We start from the raw sequence: 22,447 nt of genomic DNA on the forward strand, positions 1-22,447 counted from the left end.
AGAGTAAATGTCACCACGGTTTATCGCCTGCAGCAACGTTTTCATGCCAATAACAGTCCCGGAGACTTACCAGGACGTGGCAGACCCCGGGTAACAACAGCCCGACAAGATCGCCATCTTGTCCATCAACACCAGCGAGATGCATTCGAAACTGCCGCCAACACAGCCCGTAACACATTTGGGGTGCATGGACAACCCGTCAGTGCCAGAACTCTACGCCGACGCCTTGGTGGGCAGAACCTGGTAAATCGGCGTCCTGCTCGACGTCCCGTCTTGACAGCTCAGCATCGCCTGGATCGTCTAGCCTGGGCCCAGCAGCATGCCCACTGGCGCCATCGGGACTGGCGGAGGGTTCTTTTTTCGGACGAGAAGCGCTTTTGCCTGGAACCTGGCGATGGGCGTGTCCGGATCTGGCGAAGACCTGGACAGCGGTTTGCTAACAATAACATCCTGCAGCATGATCGATGGGGAGGTGCCAGCGTCATGATATGGGGCGCCATTGGTGTCAATTAGCGAGTGGGACCTGTCGTCTTTCAGAACGTCGGCCAAGGTCGTGGGAATGGTGTCAATGCAGACCGCTACATCAATCAAGTCCTGCGTCCCTATGTGGTTCCATTTGTCCAGAGGTACCAGAACTGCCTGTTCCAGCAAGACAATGCCCGTCCCCATACTGCACGTGCTACCCAGGACAGGTTGCGTCACAACAGCGTGAACATTCTGCCTCATCCTGCTCGATCTCCGGATCTCAACCCAATCGAACACTTTTGGGACATCATGCAAAGAAGGATTAATGCCCTTGCCCGGAGACCCCGCACAGCAGCAGAACTGCGTGCTGCCGTGACCCAGGTGTGGGCTCAGGTCCCTCAGCAGCAAATTAATCACCTCGTCCTCTCTATGTACCGGAGGTGCGCCACAGTCATCAACGCCCAGGGAGGAGCAACACGCTATTGACTTTCAACAGTCTTCAAACAGTGTTCAGTGGAACATGGCACGTCATGCTCTCATCCCAATACACTTTTCCGTATGGTTTTTGTATCGGTCAATTCGTTTCCTTGTTATTGTTAACCCGAAATAATTAATTCGACATTAAAATTCATGGGTAAGCCATCTTCACTGCAGCATTTGCGTTTCTTTTGCCTCTGAGTTTATATAGATACCCAATAAAAACACATACTAACCTGCCAACAGCTCTGCCTGCAAACACAGATGATGCCACTAGACCCACATAAGTCCCTTTTTCTTCCTCAGAGTAGCCAAATGTCTGAAATGAAAAGTCAACGATGGTAGTCAGTGGCTAAACTTACAATTGCGGCCTATAATATAAAGTTTCAAAAGTAAACTTTGATGTAGTTAATATACTTACCAACTCACATAGATAGCAATAACTTCATTTTGTTGCTAAGGTATTGAAGCACTCATCCGTGGTAACACGGGAGGTAACTCTTAAAAACAAAACTCTCCACCATATAAGGCATGGTCCATGGTAGTTACCTCCCCTACCGGTGTCCTGCGCATGCGCCTGACAAACACTGGTGACACTCATTCCGTTCTGAAACACATACCCCTTTAAACACAATATGCGGGGCAGGTTGGGAGGGAATTCAGTATGTGAGTTGGTAAGTATATTAACTAAATCAAAGTTTACTTTTGAAACTTTATATTTAATTACATATTCTTACCCAACTCACATAGATAGCAGATTGCTAATAGGTGGTGGGGAAATATTCACAGTCAATATCTTGTAAGTACTTGTCCGGCAGCAACTATAGCCGGCAGACCATGTGTACTATAATGGCGGGTACTTGATATATCCCGCAGATAGAAATTCATGATTACATCCTTGGACGTCCAATAAGCTGCATACATAACTTCTGCAAGTCTTCCATACTTGAGTACAGCTAAAGAAGAGGCCCACAATCTGATTTCTAGAGTCCGTGCTGCCTGAAGAGGGAGGACTGACTGCCCCCCCCCCCCCCTTCTTGCCATCACTTGTAGGCATGCCTAATCAATTTGTTTGTTTGTTTATTTGTTGCTTAACGTCCAGCCGACTACGCAGAGCCATATCAGGACGAGGAAGGGGGGGATGAAGGGGGCCACTTGTCAAGCGATTCCTGTTTACAAATGCACTAACCCATTACTTGTGTCCCAGCAGGCTTTAGTAAAACTAAATTAATACCTACTGGAAGATTACCAGTTTCCAGTATGTTAAAATAGGCTTAACCTATCTACTGCTGGACTTACATCAGAACACTAACAGATTAAACTATACATGAATCGCGAGACAAGCGGCAAGAGAAGAGATTTTTGGAAAAAATACAGGTGAATGAGCAAGAAGGCAGAAAAAAGAAAAGAATTCATGAAGAAAAAGAGAGCATGACAGGAAAGAGGAACCAAAAATCTACCTAACAGCAAACTAGAAAGCTCCTGCGGTTCCAAAAACAGAAGGGGCCTTTAATTTCATAACCGCAGTGCCCCACTGCGGGAGCCTAATCAATGTGGCAGTCCATCTAGCTAAGGTTGACTTCGCTAAGTCATTGCCTCTACCAGTGTTGATGGATATGAACAAGAGCCTTTGTTTTGGTGAGCTTTAAAAACTCGAAATGGTCCATTGGTTAATTATGGCTCTAACGGAGCCGAAATATTGCTCAGCGGTTTGAATTGTATTATCGGAGCTGGTTTATCCGGTTTCTGCTTATTTGCGAGAAAATTTGAACGAAACCTAAGCGCCATAGATCCGTCTTTCTCCAAAGAGATGTCTATAGCAAAACCAGACAGACAATGCACTTACTCCCACTTCTAGAAGAAGCTAGTAGAGTGAGCATGACCGCTTTCCGTGTTAGATTAGCAAGGCTAGAATCCGATCTCAAATACTCCAAAACTAGGAGCAAATCCCAAGTCGGGACGGGAGATTTGTTTTCAGCAAACCGAAGGGAGGCTCCCTTAATCACGCTGGCGATAACGCCCCCAAGTGAAATAGTGCGACCTAGCTGTTTTGGAGTAACTGATATCGTGTATCGTCTTACTTCAAAGAAGTAGGGGAAAATTCCCTGGCCGGAAAGCCAGGATAGATTGTTCGCCACCTGCATTGAACGGGAAGAAGTGGAGTTCTTTCCGTTAACATTACGCTAATTGGTCCAAGCCAGCCAATGTGACGTGTAAATCGAAGACGTTGAACCCCTATGGGATCTCTGGACCAAATCCAGAGCTGAGGCCCAAGCCCCTGAGCGTCTCAATGATTCCCGTACAATTGCCACCCGTGTAGCTCTTGCCAGCCTTAGAAGGTCTGGAAACCAAGGTTGAAAGAGCCCCTACGGTGCGACCGGCAGGCCGCTCAAAATAATTTCGAGAGCGTTGATCTTCCATGCTTCGGGGTCCGGGAACGGGGAGACGAACATCGGCAGACGGCGATAGTACCTAGTGGCAAATAAGTCTATCAGCGGCTTCTCCACATGCGCCCAGAGGCGTAGAAGCGCGTGGTGAGATAAGAGTCCATTCTGTGTGGACAATCTTGGCCGACCGACTTAGAGAGTCCGCCAAGCCATTCAGCCTCCTAGAAAGGTACTTCGCTGATAATAAGATCTCAAGGTGGTAACACCACATCTGAATCTCGCAAGCTCAATGTAAAAGCGATAGTAAGCGAGAGCGCCCCTGCTTGTTGAGATAAGACACCACTGTGGTGTTGTCTGATTGTATCAACACATGTTCTTCCCTGACAAGGGGAAGGAATTCCATAAGAGACAGAAAAACTGCTTCCATCTCTAGCATGTTGATGTGCCAAGAGGCCTGCGCCAGCGTCCACTGACCGAAAGTCGTCTATATGAGCCCCCCACCCCATGAGAGATGCGTCCATAAAGAGGAGCTTCGATGGTGGAGGGAGAACCAATAGGAACGCTTTGCATGAGCAATGGCGTGAGTATCCATTGTTTGGTCGTGTCTGTGAACCAGTCGTGAAAAGACACTAACATGTTCCAGCCCTGCAATTCTGGTTTCCACCTGGAGTTCAGGGCTTCTTGAAGGGCCGTGAACTGGGTGGCCGAGTGGTAACGCACTTGCGCTCGGAAGCGAGTTCGACCCTGGGTCAGGGTGTTAGCAATTTTCTCCCCCCTTTCCTAACCTAGGCGGTGGGTTCAAGTGCTAGTCTTTCGGATGAGACGAAAAACCGAGGTCCCTTCGTGTACACTACATTGGGGTGTGCACGTTAAAGATCCCACGATTGACAAAAGGGTCTTTCCTGGCAAAATTGTATAGGCATAGATAAAAATGTCCACCAAAATACCCGTGTGACTTGGAATAATAGGCCGTGAAAAGTAGGATATGCGCCGAAATGGCTGTGATCTGCTGGCCGATGTGAATGCGTGATATATTGTGTAAAAAAATTCTATCTCACACGGCATAAATAAATCCCTGCGCCTTGAATATGTGCGCGATATAAATTGCATAAAAAAAATTTTAAAAAAATTTATTTTTTTTTAATCCCTGCGCTTAGAACTGTACCCACGGAATACGCGCGATATAAGCCTCATATTGATTGATTGATTGATTTTACAGACTCACCCAAAGGGATCAAAGCGGCCATGGATTCCAATTGACTTAGAATCGAAGTCAGCCCCCTGACTGAGGCTCTTTTTTTTTTAAATAAAATGTAGCCACTGCCGATCTGTTTTGTGTATCAAAATGTGGAAGTAAGCGTCAGTTCGGTCAATGAAAGTGACCCAATAGGAAGGCCTCAGTGCCTCCCTCAATGAAGTGGGTGTCTACCTTGTAAACCTTCTCTTTCAAAGAAAAGTTTTAAATGAGACAGATCTAGAACCGGACGCTATGCTCCCGGGGCTTTTGGAATGACAAACAGAATTCCACAGCCACAGCTCTCCTCTGAAGCAGAAGGGAGACCCGGGCCTGTAATAGAATCCCTGGCTTCTACTCTGGCCGGAAACGAAAAGCAGGAGGAGTTCTGGTCAATGTGCTCTGTGCGTGCTCCATAGGAAGCTCTGACCGGGGGAGCGTCATTAAGGGTTAGGCTTACGGCCTGACCCCCGCTCTCCGAAGGAGGGCTAGTTCTTGGGGAAGATTCGAGCCCGATTCTTATCCCGGGAAGACGAACCAGACTTCGAACTCTGGCCAGTGTTAGCTGACGCCGAGAACTAAGGAGCGGGAGGTCCGCTGCGTTTGGTTTGTTTCTTGAAAATGCCAGCTCCGAAAGCTTAACAGACTGTAAGTCTTGGGCCTGCTAGGGATGCTAATGCAGTGCGTCCAGCAGATCATGTTCGAGAAGAGAACCTTCGAGAAAGGAAGCGATTAAAGTCTTGCCGAAAGAACCATTCGTTCAGCTGAGACCTTCTCCCAAGCGGCGAACAGCAATGCTACATCCTTTGGCTCTGCGTCCTGAAGGAACACAAAGGGATCCAATGAGGACGTAATTGCACGAGAGAGATAACGAATCAAAGTCTCAGACAAAGACAATAATTCTAAAGAAGTGCGGCCGCATTCTTCCACAGCCCGGAGATCCTTGTCCTTGCAAACAGACAGTTTCTCCTTGGTATAACCATCCTAAAGGATGTTCATTCTTCCACAGCCCGGAGATCCTTGTCCTTGCAAACAGACAGTTTCTCCTTGGTATAACCATCCTAAAGGGTGTTCGTCAAATCCGGTGTAACCGGAAGCGTCCTGCCTGAACGTAAAAGGATCCAATGAGGACGTAACCGCACGAGAGAGAGAGAGCTAATCAGCGTCTCCGTCAAAGACGATAACTCCAAAAAAGAGCGGCTGCATTCTTCCACAGTAATGAGATCCCTTTCCTTGCAAACGGAAAGTTTCTCCTTGCTATAACCATCCTGCCGAATGCTTGTCAAGTCCGGTGTAACCGGAAATGGTACCATGGGCAGGGCAAAGGGAGTGATCAAGTTCTTGGAATTGGCAGTAAGCCGAAGCTTCCGGTTAGTGCTCAATGAGTGATGAGCCACTCATCCAGGTGATGCGAGCTACGGCAAAGCCGCAGCAGGAGCTTCACCATGCGCTGCCAACGAAGGAAGTGGTGGAACAGAAAGATCGTTTGAGAAAACTCTCGCAAGTGAAAAAGCCACCGAGGGAGACTCCAAGAACTTAAAGTTCAAAGATTGTTCCTGAGAAGGCGCAAAATCAGCTAAAGCTGAGGGTGGAGGAACAGCAGATGACGATGCTACAGCTACCCCCTCAGGGAAATAGCGTGTAGTAACCTCTGCTGCTAATGCCAACAAAGATGGCAGCTTAGTCGGAAGTCGAAAAGGGGCATCCCCATCTGCCTCCAAAGCATCGTCTTCCATATCCTCTGTATCCTGTTCCGGAGTATCCCAACGATCATCGAATGGATGGGATCTGGAAATCATCCCCACAGAGGCAACATCGGCCGAAACCGGAAGAGGTTGGGAAAAAACCCCAGAAGATGGAAGTCCTTGACCGGATCCTCCATTGACCTGCCTCATGCCAGCTGAAACACTGGAAGCGGAAGTGGATGCAGCCTGTGCAACAGCACCGGAAACCGCCGAAGCGAAACCGGAAGCCGAAGGCTGATGAATGCCAACCGCCAACATGGAAGTGTTATCGGCGGAAGGCAATACCATCCTGTCACCGGAAGCCGCAGAAGCGGAACCAGCAGTGGATTGGTAAGCATCAGCATCAACCGGACCCAACAAATGGCGAAGGGAAGACACTGCTGTCCTACTACCGGAAGTAGCGGACACATGCTCTTCACACCCCAACCCGTACCCCGGTAGGGCATAAGGCTGGCGTGAGGAATGAACCTTTTGGCTGGTGTGCACTTCCGCTAAAGCGGAAACCGTTGCCGCAGGTTTGCGTACTTCGCCAAGAACACCTCCTGCCGACGCATAAGCGCCGAGAGGACCAGGAGGTGCTGATGTCTGAAAATCAGAAAAAAAATTGTCGAAAGGAACACCTGAAGACGAGTCCAATACCACTGTTGGTTCTGCAACCACGTCGGCAGACGTAATGGTTTTTGTTTAGTTTAGTTTATTTGTTGCTTAACGTCCAGCCGACTACGCAGAGCCATATCAGGACGAGGAAGGGGGGGATGAAGGGGGCCACTTGTCAAGCGATTCCTGTTTACAAATGCACTAACCCATTACTTGTGTCCCAGCAGGCTTTAGTAAAACTAAATTAATACCTACTGGAAGATTACCAGTTTCCAGTATGTTAAAATAGGCTTAACCTATCTACTGCTGGACTTACATCAGAACACTAACAGATTAAACTATACATGAATCGCGAGACAAGCGGCAAGAGAAGAGATTTTTGGAAAAAATACAGGTGAATGAGCAAGAAGGCAGAAAAAAGAAAAGAATTCATGAAGAAAAAGAGAGCATGACAGGAAAGAGGAACCAAAAATCTACCTAACAGCAAACTAGAAAGCTCCTGCGGTTCCAAAAACAGGAGGGGCCTTTAATTTCATAACCGCAGTGCCCCACTGCGGGAACGTAATGGTTGCAGCCGGCTCTGAACGAACCCGCGCGAGAGGCTTTGCGTTACCAACACCTGACGCAGGTTTGCGTGCTTCGCCAAGGCAAACACCGCCCTTAGACGCCAAAGCGCCGAGAGGACTGGGCGGTGCTGATGTCTGACAGGCACATAAAAGTTCGTTGACAGGAAACCTGACTACGACCTAAACGCATCTGTCGGCTCTGCAACAACGTCGGAAGACGTAATGGTTGCAGAAGGTTAGTAACGAACCTGTGCGAGCGACCGTTTCTTTCTTTATTTGGTGTTTAACGTCGTTTTCAACCATTCAAGGTTATATCGCGATGGGGAAAGGGGGGAGATGGGATAGAGAAAAGGGGGGAGATGGGATAGAGCCACTTGTTAATTGTTTCTTGTTCACAAAAGCACCAATCAAAAAATTGCTCCAGGGGCTTGCAACGTAGTACAATATATGACCTTACTGGGAGAATGCAAGTTTCCAGTACAAAGGACTTAACATTTCTTACATACTGCTTGACTAAAATCTTTACAAACATTGACTATATTCTATACAAGAAACACTTAACAAGGGTAAAAGGAGAAACAGAACCGTTAGTCGCCTCTTACGACATGCTGGGTAGCATCGGGTAAATTCTTTCTCGTCCCAACCAATATGGGACTCCCCCTAACCCGCGGGGGGTGTGCGAGCGACTGTGCGTTACCTACTCCGGAAGGGAGCAGCAGAGAAGCCTAACTTGCTATTTGTTTACAATCAGCAGTTAACATGTCCTGAACCTCAGAATAAACAATGACAAAAAGAGGACAAGAAGCTCCTCTCGCTTAACTTCATTATGGTTGTAACACCTGTGGTTATTAACCGAAGCTGAAATGTCAACAGAGGGAGAAGCGGTATCTATCAACAATAGAATAGAATGCTGCTTATCAGGGTAAAGTCCCAAACCAAAGACGGCTTCTCGCTAAGGAACCTTTTAGAACTTTGAGAGCTATGAGTAGTAGAAGAAGTTCGAGGTTTAGCGCCAGCTTGAACCGTATTGCCCAATTGAGAAACAGGTGAGCAAGTCTGCTTGGCAGAGATCTTAGTTTTCTCTTTATGTCTAGGTTGTCGGCCATTTTGAAAGTCAAAATGGCAGACCACTGTTAAAAAAGACAAGTGGCAAAACTTTCAAAAACGCTAAGAAATCTTCTCGTTATACAAAAAAGGAACGCTCTCACCGTCACCGATTCCTGAAGAAGTGAAGAAGGACGTTGATATGTTACCAAGATTCGATGGCCTTCCCTGAAAGATAGGCTGATGGCTTCAGAAAAAGCCTGAGCACCTCAAAACACGTCATGCAACGTGGGTTGTAGGAAAAGGAATGAGTGTCACCGGTGTATGCGCAGGACACCGGTAGGGGAGGTAACTACCATGGACCATGCCTTATATGGTGGAGAGTTTTGTTTTTAAGAGTTACCTCCCGTGTTACCACGGATGAGTGCTTCAATACCTTAGCAACAAAATGAAGTTATTGCTATCTATGTGAGTTGGGTAAGAATATGTAATTAAATCCAAAATGTAGAACCCATAAGTCTATCCCATTCAGACCTAAGACTGCATGCAACAAGTGAACTACACAAAAGCAGGCTGGATATTCTGTAAAATATCTATTTTCAGGACGCCAACTAAGAGTGTATAGCAAAGGCAAAGTTTTGCTTTCACTAGCCAGTTTATACTGGACCATGCAGCATAGTTTAAAGCCCTTTTCTGGGCAGTTTTATTCCAGGGCCATGCAGAGTCCTAGTCTCAAATTAGCCTGGAGACTGCACATGGGCATGCGTTCCATGCACCAGCGGGTTGGTGCTGCTTTAAATGCTGTGCCCCCGTGAAAATATAGCACCCACCAACTCTCTCATCCCAACTCTGTGCCCCAGTGAAAATAAAGTACCCACTTACTCTCCAGCTCCAAAGACTCTGCAGGTTATCTATTCGAATTGGAACTGAAATTATGAAAAAATAAAGTGCAGGTTAAGGTGGAGGTTAAGTCAACTAATACGTACAAAAGTCACAGTTTTCAATTGCATCGTGCGTCTTTGTTTCTTGACCAGTACTCTTGATTATGGTACCGTTGTTTTCCTTAGACTTTCCTTTGATATAAAGCTCACTGTGTATAACTGGATCAATAGTCACTAATGAATAAAGTAATTCTTTTTTTGCAATTTAGGTGCATACCATGACTAATTGGAACCTGGCAGTGAGGAGGGTATCACCGCAACAGTTGGTCTACATCCTTATGTACCCGTGTTCGCATGTTTGGTTTTAATTATCTGCTAGAGGAAGTAGATATCAGCAAAGTATTAACTATGGCCGCCATGTGCATTTCATATTTTTGCAAAATACCTACTTTCTCAAGCAGATAATCCAAACCAAACATGCGAACACGAATACATGAGGATGTAGACTAACCGTTGGAGTGATACCCTCCTCACTGCCAGGTTCCAATTAGTCACAGCATGTACCTAAATCGAATAAAACTAATTACTTCATTCATTAGAGACTATGTAGTGTATGATTCCGTTATACATAGTGAGCCTGATATCAAAGGAAAGTGCAGAGTCTTAGGGACAAGACAGTACCATAATCTAGAGAATTGGTTAAGGAACAAAGACGCACGAAGCAATTGTGGTATGTATTAGTTGACTTAAACTCCACCTTAAGGGTTGAGCCTCGATCAGTGACAGTTGATCTTGATGAATTTCAGCTTTTGGGGGTAGTTCTAGGCAGTGTGCTTCAACTTGATGGAGCAGACTGACAACAGACTAAATTGCCGTGTGAACCCGTGTCTGTGTTCTTGTGTTCTTGTGTGCATATCTGTACTGTCAAATTAAATGTTTCATCTTTATTATGCTTATACCTTCATATTGACGTGTGTACCTTATTTTTCTTAGTTTTAATTCCTCCCGGTGACAAGAGATGCAAATGCACTGAAAAGAGAATCTTCCAGAATAGGTGATCCCCAAGTTCAAGTGCCACTGTGGTGACAAGGGGGAGAGACATGTAGACTGTCTCTGAGTCTGCACAAAAAAGTTGACCTGTGTCTGTCCCGGCCCAAGGATCACCAGTACAGTGCTCTATCAACTGAGCTACCACCAGTTTTTTTTCACCCCTGTGACCAGGGACACAAGAAAAGAGAATACATGTATATCTTTGGGGACAGGCGGTCCCCAAAATCACGGGGTCAATAACAAACATCACCTTCGGCTGCTACTTTTCACACAGGACACACATTCATTCACATACTGGCACAGACACCATTGCTTTGACAGCTAAAGAGTTGAAAGATTAAAGACACAAACGTATGCTTGTTGCTCAAAGTTAACCAGAAGTGAAATAGTAATTTTCAATATTTTTTGGACAAGTTGTACTTACCTTGACCATTTCAGGCAGAAATGGAAACAGAAAGGTCAGTGTGAAAGCACTTGAAAACTGAAAAAGGCAGAAGGGCAAAACATGTAAATATGAAAACAAAAAGAAATGTTTCTTTTTCTTCCATGCAACACTGAAGAAACTGTTTTGTTTCATATGTTTTTGATCCTGTTATACAGCTCTTTCAATTGAAGCATTGGAAAATAGTGCACGCCAGTAGGTCTTCAAGGTCAATTTTGTGTGTATAGTCTAACAGTCACAAAGGCACACTTTCCTGTAACCAGACCCATGTGTTTGGACTCAAATGGGATCCTGGATTTTCGACATGGTGTTGCTTACAATGAGGGTATCTACTATCTTCCTTGAGCTTGCCCCTTGCTACAATTATTACACCAGTATGTGAGACAGTTCTGTGCTATGTTCAACAGAAAAGAATATCATAGAAACTCACCAAGGAAATGAAAATTAGCCACAGGAAGCCCCAATTGGGAGGTGTGGCATTTTGGGGCACCAGACTAAAACAATCTCTGATTTTCTGTGAACAGCTCCTGTGATATTCCCCTTTTTGTTTCTGTGTGCTTTCAGCACTGCAGTCCTGTTCCTGGCATGATGACATGCTGCTGTTGCAATACCTGTTCACAACCCAACAATCTGTACGATCACAATGGTTGCAGCACAGTAGTTACATTAAAGGTTAAATACACTAAACTGTGCAAAACAATGATTGCGACAACTGAAGCATTCATTCCTGTATCATTTCCCTCAAACCTTCTACACTACTCGTCATAAAAAACTATACAGATGCGTTTGAGGGCAGATCTTTCTGATGAGGCTGTTGATTGTAAAACCAAGTATATCACTGAAAAGGCCATTGATTCCGCTACTTTGTTCAGAAAACAGACTGAGTTTACATGACGTAGTGTCAATACAGTGGAACCTACAACACAGACACTCCCCAAAATCAAATTCACAAAATCAAGGTTCCCGCGATAAAATCGACAAAAAATCAAAACAACTAAATCGAAACATGTTTAGCATGTCCTTAGACAGAACAATCAAATCTGCATCCAAATCAGTCAGTTTTGTTCACATATCTTGTCTAACATGGACGCAATGGCATGCTGAGCGGTGCAGGTGTCAATCCTCTCAGCAGGCATAAAAGGCAGTTTTTGAAGCCATTTTAGCGGGTAATGAGACCCAAAAAAGGTACATTTCAGTAACTCCTTAACGAATTGACTTCAAACTTTCAGTGATTTGTGCTAACACATGTCGTAAACTACAAGTTTAAGAGTTTTAAAAATAAAGATGTACCCTGTCCGATTGAACAGAAAACAATTTAAAATTAGCATGCATTTAGAAAAATGAAAGCTTCAGCTCAATTTACCCTCAAATTGAATACAGTTTCAACAATGGCTGTTCACAGCGCACTTGTTTAAACGCAAACACAAATTCTTGGAAAATGCTTTTTCAAGAGCCATTGATCAGTTAAGCGTGTCGGCAGTGAGCTTTGCTAGGAGTAGGCTGACATTTGCGCTCAGCTCTCTGAATGAATCAACTTCTTAAAAACTACTTTCCCGTTGAAATCCTCATGCCACCCATATGTGATAAAATATGTACATGAAATTTGAGTATGTGGCGCATCTGTCATTGTTCTTGAAGATTTCAACAAATTAAATTTTTTTAATGAGTAAACAAAAACCTACCGTCAATTTAAGAACTTTTTCTGACATGACAAATAACAGCAGACCTAATGTCTCAAATGACTTGAATTTTACAACATTTTGTTTGTTTGTTTGTTTAACGCCCAGCCGACCACGAAGGGCCATATCAGGGCGGTGCTGCTTTGACATATAACGTGCGCCACACACAAGACAGAAGTCGCAGCACAGGCTTCATGTCTCACCCAGTCACATTATTCTGACACCGGACCAACCAGTCCTAGCACTAACCCCATAATGCCTGAGACGCCAGGCGGAGCAGCCACTAGATTGCCAATTTTAAAGTCTTAGGTATGACCCGGCCGGGGTTCGAACCCACGACCTCCCGATCACGGGGCGGACGCCTTACCACTAGGCCAACCGTGCCGGTTATTTTACATGTGTTCGCACAAATCTCTGAAAGTTTGAAGGCAATGCGTTAGCGAGTTACTCAAATGTACCATTTATTGTCTCATTCCCCGCTAAAACGGCTTCAAAAAATACCTTTTATGCCTGCTGAGAGGATTGACACCTACACCGCTCCATAGCGTCCATGTTAGACAAGATATGTGAACAAAACTGACTGATTGGGATGCAGATTTGATTGTTCTGTCTAAGGACATGCTAAACATGTTTCGTTTTAGCAGTTCTGATTTTTTTGTCAATTTTAACGCGGGAACCTTGATTTTGCGAATTTGATTTTGGGGGGTATCGGTGTTGTACAACTTGAAGGTACCACTGTATCGACACTACGTCATGTAAACTCAATCTGTTTTCTGAATAAGTTAGGGGAATAAACGGCCTTTCCAGTCATATAATTGGTTTTACGATAAACGTCCTCAAACGCATCTGTATAGTTTTTTTATGACGAGTAGTGTAGTTCTATGCCATCAAAGGCATATCCCACTTGGCTAGCTGGAACACTTTTCAGATCAAAGATGTGTGAGCATGTGTGTGCCTGCATGTGTCACATTTGTGTGTGTGTGTGTACTGAACATTATTTAACAAGGATGAAGATGTAAATAGGAAATTCGAGAGCGAATTGAATTGAATTGAAATTTGAATTGAATTGAACTTTATTTTACAAGGATTAAGATTTAAGGTTAGCCTTTTCTCACAATCTGTCTGTGCACAAAAGAGAGAAAGAGAGTGAGAGCCAGAGAACTGAACTGAACTGAAGAATTAAGACTGGGCATTTTCTTTCAATCTGTCTGTGAAACGAACAAATACACAAAACAAAAACACACTATCAAATAATACTAAAACAAAAAAGCTGAAGAAAACTGAATTGAAATAAAAACACAACTATACACACTCTCAGATGATGATGATGATGATGATGGTATGATGACGATAAAGATGATGATACAGTCATTAACAAAATAAAATGCTTAATATGGAAGACATTATAGTCTTATACATTGTACTTTTAAGCGAGGCACGATGGAGCATGAATGATAAGGTGTTCAGCATTACTTCTGTTCTCTGTAAATTCAATCAATACGATAATACTAAACATACTGGATATCAAATGCACAAAACTATCTGTAAATCTACAGCATACATCTCTAAGAAAAATCAGGTAAATCATCAAAACAAGAGGTGGTAATGAACAAAACAATTTAGAGAGAGAGGGGGGGGGGGGGGGGGAGTGGTCGTGTGTGTTGCTACTACATGTTGAAGAATACATAGACAGAGTGGTTGGATTTACCTTAAATTTCAGATGTGGTCTTCCTTTTCTAAGGTGGTTGCCTCTAATTAAAGTGCATCAAAAATCTCGTTTTTCTTTGTCCACTTTGAGACTGAGAGACAATATTACCTAGGTTAGAACCATTGCAACCACTACATAGCACACATTGTCTTCAAATGTCCAGAGCTTTGTGCTACCACTAATACTACTCTGTGTTGTAAAATACACTCAATCTTAAGTCATTTGAGACTTTACTTATGCTAGCTGTTCTGTGCAAAATGCACAGCCTACATGTATGTAAGCTAAATAGTATAGTTACTTCTGGGCCTCTTGACTCATAGTCATAGTTATAGTGACTTGCTGAACTAAGTCATGAGACCTTTTGGTTCATATCCGTGGAAAGATAAAACATTAACAATGCTCCTTTACAAATGTCACACTCACAGTTTCATCTAAAGGTGCTGTAAGGCATTTATTAGAGCTATATTCTCTTCTGATAATTTGCGAACTTCGTTGTGTTGGCCTTTCGAAAGCAGACATTTTTACCCAGACATGTTTCACTACCTCAGTACCTGATTGGGAAATGTCAGTGCGACCTTCACTTCAGGCTTTCTTTCGTCCTGTTGATGCCGACAGCCATGGGCTCAATCTGAGTTTCGTCACTGCTGGACAAGTCCTCTCCACGCTTCGATTTCGTCACTTGACAAGCTGGAGAAAGAAACAGGTCAATGAGCGAGTTTCGGTGGCAGACTCTATAGCCAACTGCGCATGTCATTGTCACTCTTCTCTGAAACGCACTAAGACGCCCGTTTCGTGTAGGCAAGAATTGTTTCTGGCTAGCCTCTCGCTATGCAAACCAGCGAGGGTGTATAAATTGAAACGGTTTGTGGGCTAGCTTTACAATAATTAAACACACAGGAACTTTTATCAAACGCCGTTCGATCATTATTTAGTGTCGACTCGCTCCGTTTCAAGCTTCCTACATCACTTTCTGCACCCCCTTCCCGAACGCACGAGTTACTTAAATAATCGCTCACCATCTTCGAGAAGTTTGTCAAGAACCGGCGCGGTGTCCACACCACTCCAAGCGAGGAACCCGCGTAATCGAAGAAGCGAAAGTGGCTATATCCACGGGTCCGTGTCTCTAGTCCCCAGGCTATATCCACGTCACTGACGTCATCGTCGCACGGGAAGCCTCTTTTTGTTTTTACCACAACACAATCAACTCTTTTGACAGCCTGCAAACTAAACTGGAAGCCTTTACAGGAGTGCACTCATGTGCAACTTTCGTAAAGTTCGTCGAGATCGATAGCAGTCATCAGGAAGTATCGCACAAAATATAGATTCCTATTTTTCCATTATCGGCCATGTTGGCTCGGTAGCTCAGACGGTAATGAATAGTCAAACAGTCCATGAGACCTCCGGTTCGAGCCTGGCCCCAGTCTTCTTTTTATTTTTGTTAAAATAAATGTTTAGACTTATTTTTCCCCCTCTTAACTTTCCTTTCTTTTACGTTGCTCTTCTCTTCTTTTCTCCAAAACATTTCGTTGATAAGAGCTGAGATAGCAATAAAAATGCACTCCTGCAATTTTCACCGGCAGGACGGCAAGCTGGCTTTGTGTTTACATTGTATCACATAAACTCCCCTCTCCTACCATTCAAAGTGCTGCTGATCGAACTTTGGACCCTGTATTCCACTCATAGAGTCTAACTCGTTATTTAAGAATAAAAGAGAGTTTTTACTTTTAAAATTTGACGGCTGAAGTCAGTGAACTGAAGTGCCCAACCGAAAGCAGCAAAATATAAGGCGAGAGTAGCGTCCCTTGAGTACGATGACGTCAGTGACGTGGATATAGCATCGAGTCTAGAGACACGGACCCGTGGATATAGCCACAGCCAATGTTTTCAGCTAATACGTCAACTCTCAAGCGTGTAACACATTCTTGCGGCAACAACGAACGAAAATTATGGGGCTTAGTGTCCGTCAGGGCTTAAAATGCCTATATTCATAATATTGGACATGAGATTTTATACGATAATAATAAAAATAATAAAAAAATAAAATAAATAAAATAAAATAGAAATAAAAAAAGGGACAAACACGTTAAATAGTGACAAAAAACAACACGTTGGGCTCAAAATTTGACTCAGCCGTTTCCATCCATAAACGCCATTTCCGCCCGCGGCATCTGCAGTCGGAAAAGCAAGCGACGTTACGATTAAAAGGAATAAAAGTCAGCTTTTTTTGTCTGATTGGTGTGAGTTGTACTTTCGCTTCTTCGACTACGCGGGTTCCTCGCTTGGAGTGGTGTGGACACCGCGCCGGTTCTTGACAAACTTCTCGAAGATGGTGAGCGATTATTTCGAGTTTGTTGCTTAAAGTGAAAGCTTAATCATTGTTGTTTGTGTCTGAGCCTCGTGCGTTCGGGAACTTGAAGGGAAGCAGAAAGTGATGTAAGAAGCAGAAAGTGATGTAAGAAGCTTGAAACGGAGCGAGTCCACACTGCTGAGCTTCCGGCGTTATATTCCTTGTAGTGAATAGTACCGTAGTAGTAAGGATGAAGGAGTAAATAATGATCAAGTCCTAGCGTTCCACGCAACAGGAATTCCCCAAGAAACGTTACTTCCTCGCCTTACTCACCAAATCTCGCGTGTAAGAAACGGGGTCCAATCATAGCTGGTCAAATTGGCCGTCACCACAACTGACTGAGGCCAGTCTAAATAATGACCTCAGAGGGGCAATTCTTGCAAACATGACACAAAATGCCTAAAACAAATTTCGAATACAATGCGTGCGTGTAAGTTAATCAGTGACACTGTTTACAATTATCACTCGACAAAACCGACCAGCAGGTATGGCCGCTAAATGAGGGCCCCAAAGGGCCGGGGGTATCATCACGATCACGGGAAGGGAAATTTTAGCTTTCACGATCACAGTTACCTTGATTTTTGTTTTCACGATCACGAACACCAGTGGCAAATCACAGTCACGGTAAAAGTTGCAGGTACAGAAAGCACGTGTCAAAGTAAACACAACCACACAGTAATTCGCTCCTCTGCATCTATTGTTTATTCAACACAAAGTGACAACTGTTGCACTTTAAAAAAAAATTGAATTCTCTTTCATACACACATAGAAATACATTATATCATGATTTGTAATCAGTAACAAGAATGTTGTTTTCATTGTTTTCTCTCTCTCTCTCTCTCTCTCTCTCTCTCTCTCTCTCTCTCTCTCTCTCTCTCTCTCTCTCTCTCTCTCTCTCTCATACAGACACTCACAGGAATATGAACTCCAGGGGCGGAGCAGTTAAGCCAGAGGGGAGGGGGGGGTTACAACCTGGGGTCCAGGGCAAGGCCCCGTTGGGGGGTCTGGGGGGCTAGCCCCCCAGAAGCTGAAGAGATTTAGCTATTTTATGAACAATTTATGGCTTATCCTTGATTTTAAACAAGACCAACTGGTGTCAGCAGCCACTCATTATTTCTTTTAAAGTTAGTATTATTATTTTTTTTTTGAGACAGCCGGGGGGGGGGGGGGTTCCGGAACCCCTGTAACCCCCCCCCCCCTAATCCGCCCCTGCACTCATACACATTCAACTCCCACACCCTCACTCACACACATGAATATATTATACTTGCACAATTTCACATTTACAGAGCTAAATCTTTTAAACCCATTTTCTCAAATACTATTGGGTGGATTGAAATTAAAGTACATGTATGTGTGATGGTAGAGTCTATAATCTTGACTAAAGGTCAGTCTAGGAATCATGAAGGTGGGTGAAGGAATATACACTCATACACATTCAACTCCCACACCCTCACTCACACACATGAATATATACTTGCACAATTTCACATTTCCAGAGCTAAATCTTTTAAACCCATTTTCTCAAAAACTATTGGGTGGATTGAAATTAAAGTACATGTATGTGTGATGGTAGAGTCTATAATAACAAAATCCCCAACGAACATGACTTTGTTCGACTTTGACATGAGAATCAAGTTTAAGCATGTACCTCCCAAACGCTTTTTTTTTGGGGGGGGGGGGGAGGGAGGGAGGGAGGGGGGGTTGCATCTGGATCGTCATGAAATCCGAGGAGAAATCGCACCTCTCACCCCCTTTCGAAAGACATTTTTCTTCAACGATTTTTGTGATGAAAAGTATGAGTCCTTACAATCTCAATTCTTCTTCATTGCCTATACAGCTTGCTGTCGAATTTACCTTTTTCGTTCAAGGAGAGGCTTCCTTTCCCTCCAGAAACATCCAAAAACGTTCAGCTTCAAGGGGGCTTCGCCCCCTTGCAACCCCCACCAAGGGGGCTTCGCCCCCTGGACCCCCACCGAGGGGATTTGCCCCCTTGACCCTCATCTGTAACCCCACCACCCCCCACCCCACCCTAGTACTTACCTAGTCCGGCCCTGATAGATCAACATACCTTTACATTTCGTCTTCCGAACGACGGACCCGTAGCCTGACCTTTCCACCAAGGAAGGCATTCTCGCCGCCTGCTTTTTTCTGGCTTGAATCCACAAAATATAACAGAAGTTCGATGACAGTACCGCTGCACGCCATTTTTGATCTTCGAATTCGAATTTGACTGAATGCACTCAAAACTTTAGCACGAAGCCCTTCCATTGGATGAAGTTTGGCAGACTTTTGCAATTCGCCTTCTGATTGGATGTCTTTTTTGTGTGATTGGTTCTCTTAAAGGGAAGCAATCGCTGTCAAAATCATATTTCTGAATGTGTTGTTGCTTCCCTTCAATCTGGATTAGCTCCTTGACGAATAGAAGATCATACTCATAGAGTGATACAGCTGTGAAAAATGTACGTTGAAAATAAAATGCTTTGCAATAATGCCCATCACGATCACGAAAACAAATGACAATCACGATCACGAGACTTGATTTTTTTGTCATCACGGATCACGGGCAAAGTCCCATCACGATCACAGAAATGGAAAATTCGGCAATCACGGTCACAGAAAGGTCAAAAAACACCAATCACGATCACGATTTTAAACCCTTTGGGGCCCTCCTAAATCTTGACGCACACACGAAGATAAAAGTAAGGTAAAAGGTAAAAGTTTGATCATAAATTAATGCTTTTCATTTCAGATTAGGCCAAAAAAAAAAATTGTCTGTTTCTGGTAACATGGCTAAAAAAAATAGGGTCGGTAGGTCGGGATTTTTTTTTTTTTTTTTTTTTTTTTTTTTTTTACCCCCAAATGTAGACCAATAAAACTAACTTTAAAAATCGCGCAAAGAGACTGGATTCACTATACATAGAGACAAGACACTCAACACATTTACAAATCGTCAGCGGACTTTCGTTTTCACACGTTTTTGTTGTTCATTTTCTCACCCTGTCCTCTACCACCACCAAAAAAACCAAAATTTTGGAGTTTGGAAAAAAAAAGTTTAGGGTCGGCGCCGAAATTTAGGGTCGGTCGGGTGACCAGAAACAGACAATTTTTTTTTTTTGGCCTTAGGTAATTTTGATTTGGGAGGTTTTCGGAGAAAAGCAGTATAACCGCCATCATGGAACAAAATACTGAACCGTGACTGGCTACGGTCTCTGGTCCGACTCTAGTGACTACCGGATCGCTGCAGAAACTTCGGGAGTCAGACTAGAGCAACCAGAGTGACGTCATCGGGTTCGACCAAACCATAGATATCAGTTTCAGCGAAGTTTATCCGACTTTGGTGACAAGGGTCGCCGCTGAAACTTGCCCCTCTCAAACGGAAGCTGCCATGCGTTGCTCTGAATCACAGCGCCCGCTCAGAGCAAAGTCGCTCTGTGCCCAGACAGCGTCAGCACTGCGGTTGCGCAGTTCGGCCGCGCGTTATTTCGGTGCACATAATACAGTACCAGTGCACTGACGCAAAATCCACAGCTACGACTGCCGCGCCGTTTAAAGGCAGAGTAAGCCTCCCGTAAACCATCACAGATACGGTCAGGCTTTTACACACAGTACAAACACCCTTTCATTTAAACACTCACCAATTGAGAACATCCTAGGTGCTCTCCGTAAAGAGCGAACAATTTTCAAAGAATTTATTTTTGCGTGGTTTATCTTACCCCTGAGCCATCGTGAACCCGTGTGATCCAGTTTTCCTTTTTCACAATGCAGTCGTCAGTTAGTCATGAATGCGACTCGATGTGAGCTTATCTACAATAGCACGTTTTTTATGCACGAAACAACGGCTGTGGTTCACAAGAACTCTAGCGATGGCTTTTGACTGTTGAGAGGAACGGCGATTTGCACTGATAAACCTTCGTCTGCTACGACCCTTGCGTGACCCTGCTTCCGGGCTTTTCTTTTTTTTTTAAACTTTCACAACTTCGAATTGTTTTGATCTTGTCTTGATGAAAAACGAATTCTTTTATGATTAAAGAATGTTTGTGTAACAAGCTGTCAATTTATTATTTAGATTTTAAAAGTTAGGTCTAGCGCAAAAACGAGGCGCCGTTGTTGTTAACGAACAAGTCTACAAAAATAAATTCTTTGAAAATGTCTCACGCTCGACAGAAAGCAGCCAGGATGTTCCCGTTCGGTGAGCGTTCAAATGGAAGTATGCTTGTACCGTATTTAGACGCTCGGGGAGCTCTGTGATGGTTTACGGGAGGCTTACTGTGCCTTTAATACTAACGATACTTAGATACACACACACTGACACACACGCACACTCCCCCTTCCCTGTCAGACTCTTGCTCTCTCTCTCAGTCACACACACACACACCGTCACTGTCACGATTTCATCTTTCGGCTGTGTGCATATTTCCCCCTCGACATATACTCAAGACTGAAATGTTGTTTCCTGGTAAAATTAAGAAGTGAAATTATTTATGGACGAAAAACATGTCAGTTTCTTGCATGTGAAGAAAATTGGTGGTAAAATTTAATAGATTTCACCCCCAAAATCGAATTCTTCGAAAACGTGTACTGAGTGGTTACGTCCCTAGAGTAAGAAGGAAAACATTTTAGGATGAATCAAATTTTTAAGTTAAATAAAACAAATTGGTTGGACAAATTTGTCGTGTTCTCGTCGTGTTGGACGGTCACATGCATATATATAAACAAACTGGTAGACTATAAATGAAGCAGACACAGGCATGGAGGGTTAGCGTGTTATTTATTCCGCCATGATTCTCCCAGAATCCCCAGCAACCTTTTACGTCAGGGTTCTTGCATATTGACAATAGAACACGGTTTTCAATGACGTCATAACATTACATCCCCCTTACTTTACGCTTATTTTTTCTTTTTAGAAAACAAAGCAAATTAGCTCTTCAATGTAACTATGAGTATGACTTTCATAGATGAAAACTTCAACAAAAGAAAACATTCCTGTGCTTCTTTCACACTAGTTGAACATAACCAAAAGTCACAGATCAAGAATGTTAGGCCGCTTGACCACGCGACCGCTTCTTGTGGTCACAGGCCGTTCATTGGGCAATCCCTCAGACGGAGAATCTGTCTCCCTTTGTTCTGAGGACAGATCAGGAAAACCACCGTCCTCCCCGCGATGTCCTGGGCGTCCCGCATCAGGAGGAATGGTTGTTGACGCTTTGTCTGGTGACTGCTTTGGGGTTGGTGCATCACTCAGACGTCTGTTGAGGTGTCGGCGATTTCTTCTCTGTATGCCCGTCTTTGTCTGTAGTTCGTATGACCTCGGAGCAACTGGTCGCAAGATGACTGCTTCTTTCTCCGTAGGTGTTTTCAGCCACACACGTTCTCCTGGCTTGAGGGCAGGAAGGGGTTGAGCTCGGTGTCGCTTGTCGTGGTTTTTCTTCTGTGCCTCTTTCTGCTGGACATCGGCTGACCGCATGTCGTGGAACTTTGGCCAGTCTGGAATAAGCAGATTGGGAACGGCAGGTACCTTGGTTCTCAAACGACGTCCCATAAGTCTTTCCGCTGGACTGAAACCGCACTGCAGAGGCGTCGCTCTGTAGTTTAACATGGCCACGTACGGATCTTCAGCTTTCAGGAGCAGCTGCTTGAGGGTCTGCACTGCTCGTTCAGCTTCTCCGTTGGCTTGCGGATACCGTGGACTACTGGGCTGAGGTGCACGAAGCCAAAGTGGGTGACAACCAATGGGAGATCTGCCCAAGTCGGTCCGCTCCCTCCCGGTCGGGGTGCACGAAGCGTACCGAATGGGAGGGTTGCGTACCGAATGGGAGGCTCCC

General features: G+C 44.3%; 1 protein-coding gene across 1 annotated transcript in view; it reads right to left on the reverse strand.

The window, feature by feature from the left end:
- Nucleotides 1–15,004, reverse strand: part of LOC138977045 (uncharacterized) — a 100,855-nt gene extending 85,851 nt beyond the window's left edge. Inside the window, exons 1-4 of the mRNA XM_070349949.1 lie at nt 14,827–15,004; nt 11,319–11,499; nt 10,871–10,927; nt 1,179–1,261 (exon numbers count right to left, since the gene is read on the reverse strand). Of these exons, the coding sequence (XP_070206050.1) occupies nt 1,179–1,261; nt 10,871–10,927; nt 11,319–11,483 (305 nt within the window). The 5' untranslated portion in view covers nt 11,484–11,499; nt 14,827–15,004. The remainder of the gene's footprint in view (nt 1–1,178; nt 1,262–10,870; nt 10,928–11,318; nt 11,500–14,826) is intronic.
- Nucleotides 15,005–22,447: the final 7,443 nt, after the last annotated feature.

The sequence above is a fragment of the Littorina saxatilis genome, linkage group LG9 (genome assembly GCF_037325665.1).
Source record: "Littorina saxatilis isolate snail1 linkage group LG9, US_GU_Lsax_2.0, whole genome shotgun sequence".
NCBI classification, from domain to species: Eukaryota; Metazoa; Mollusca; class Gastropoda; order Littorinimorpha; family Littorinidae; genus Littorina; species Littorina saxatilis.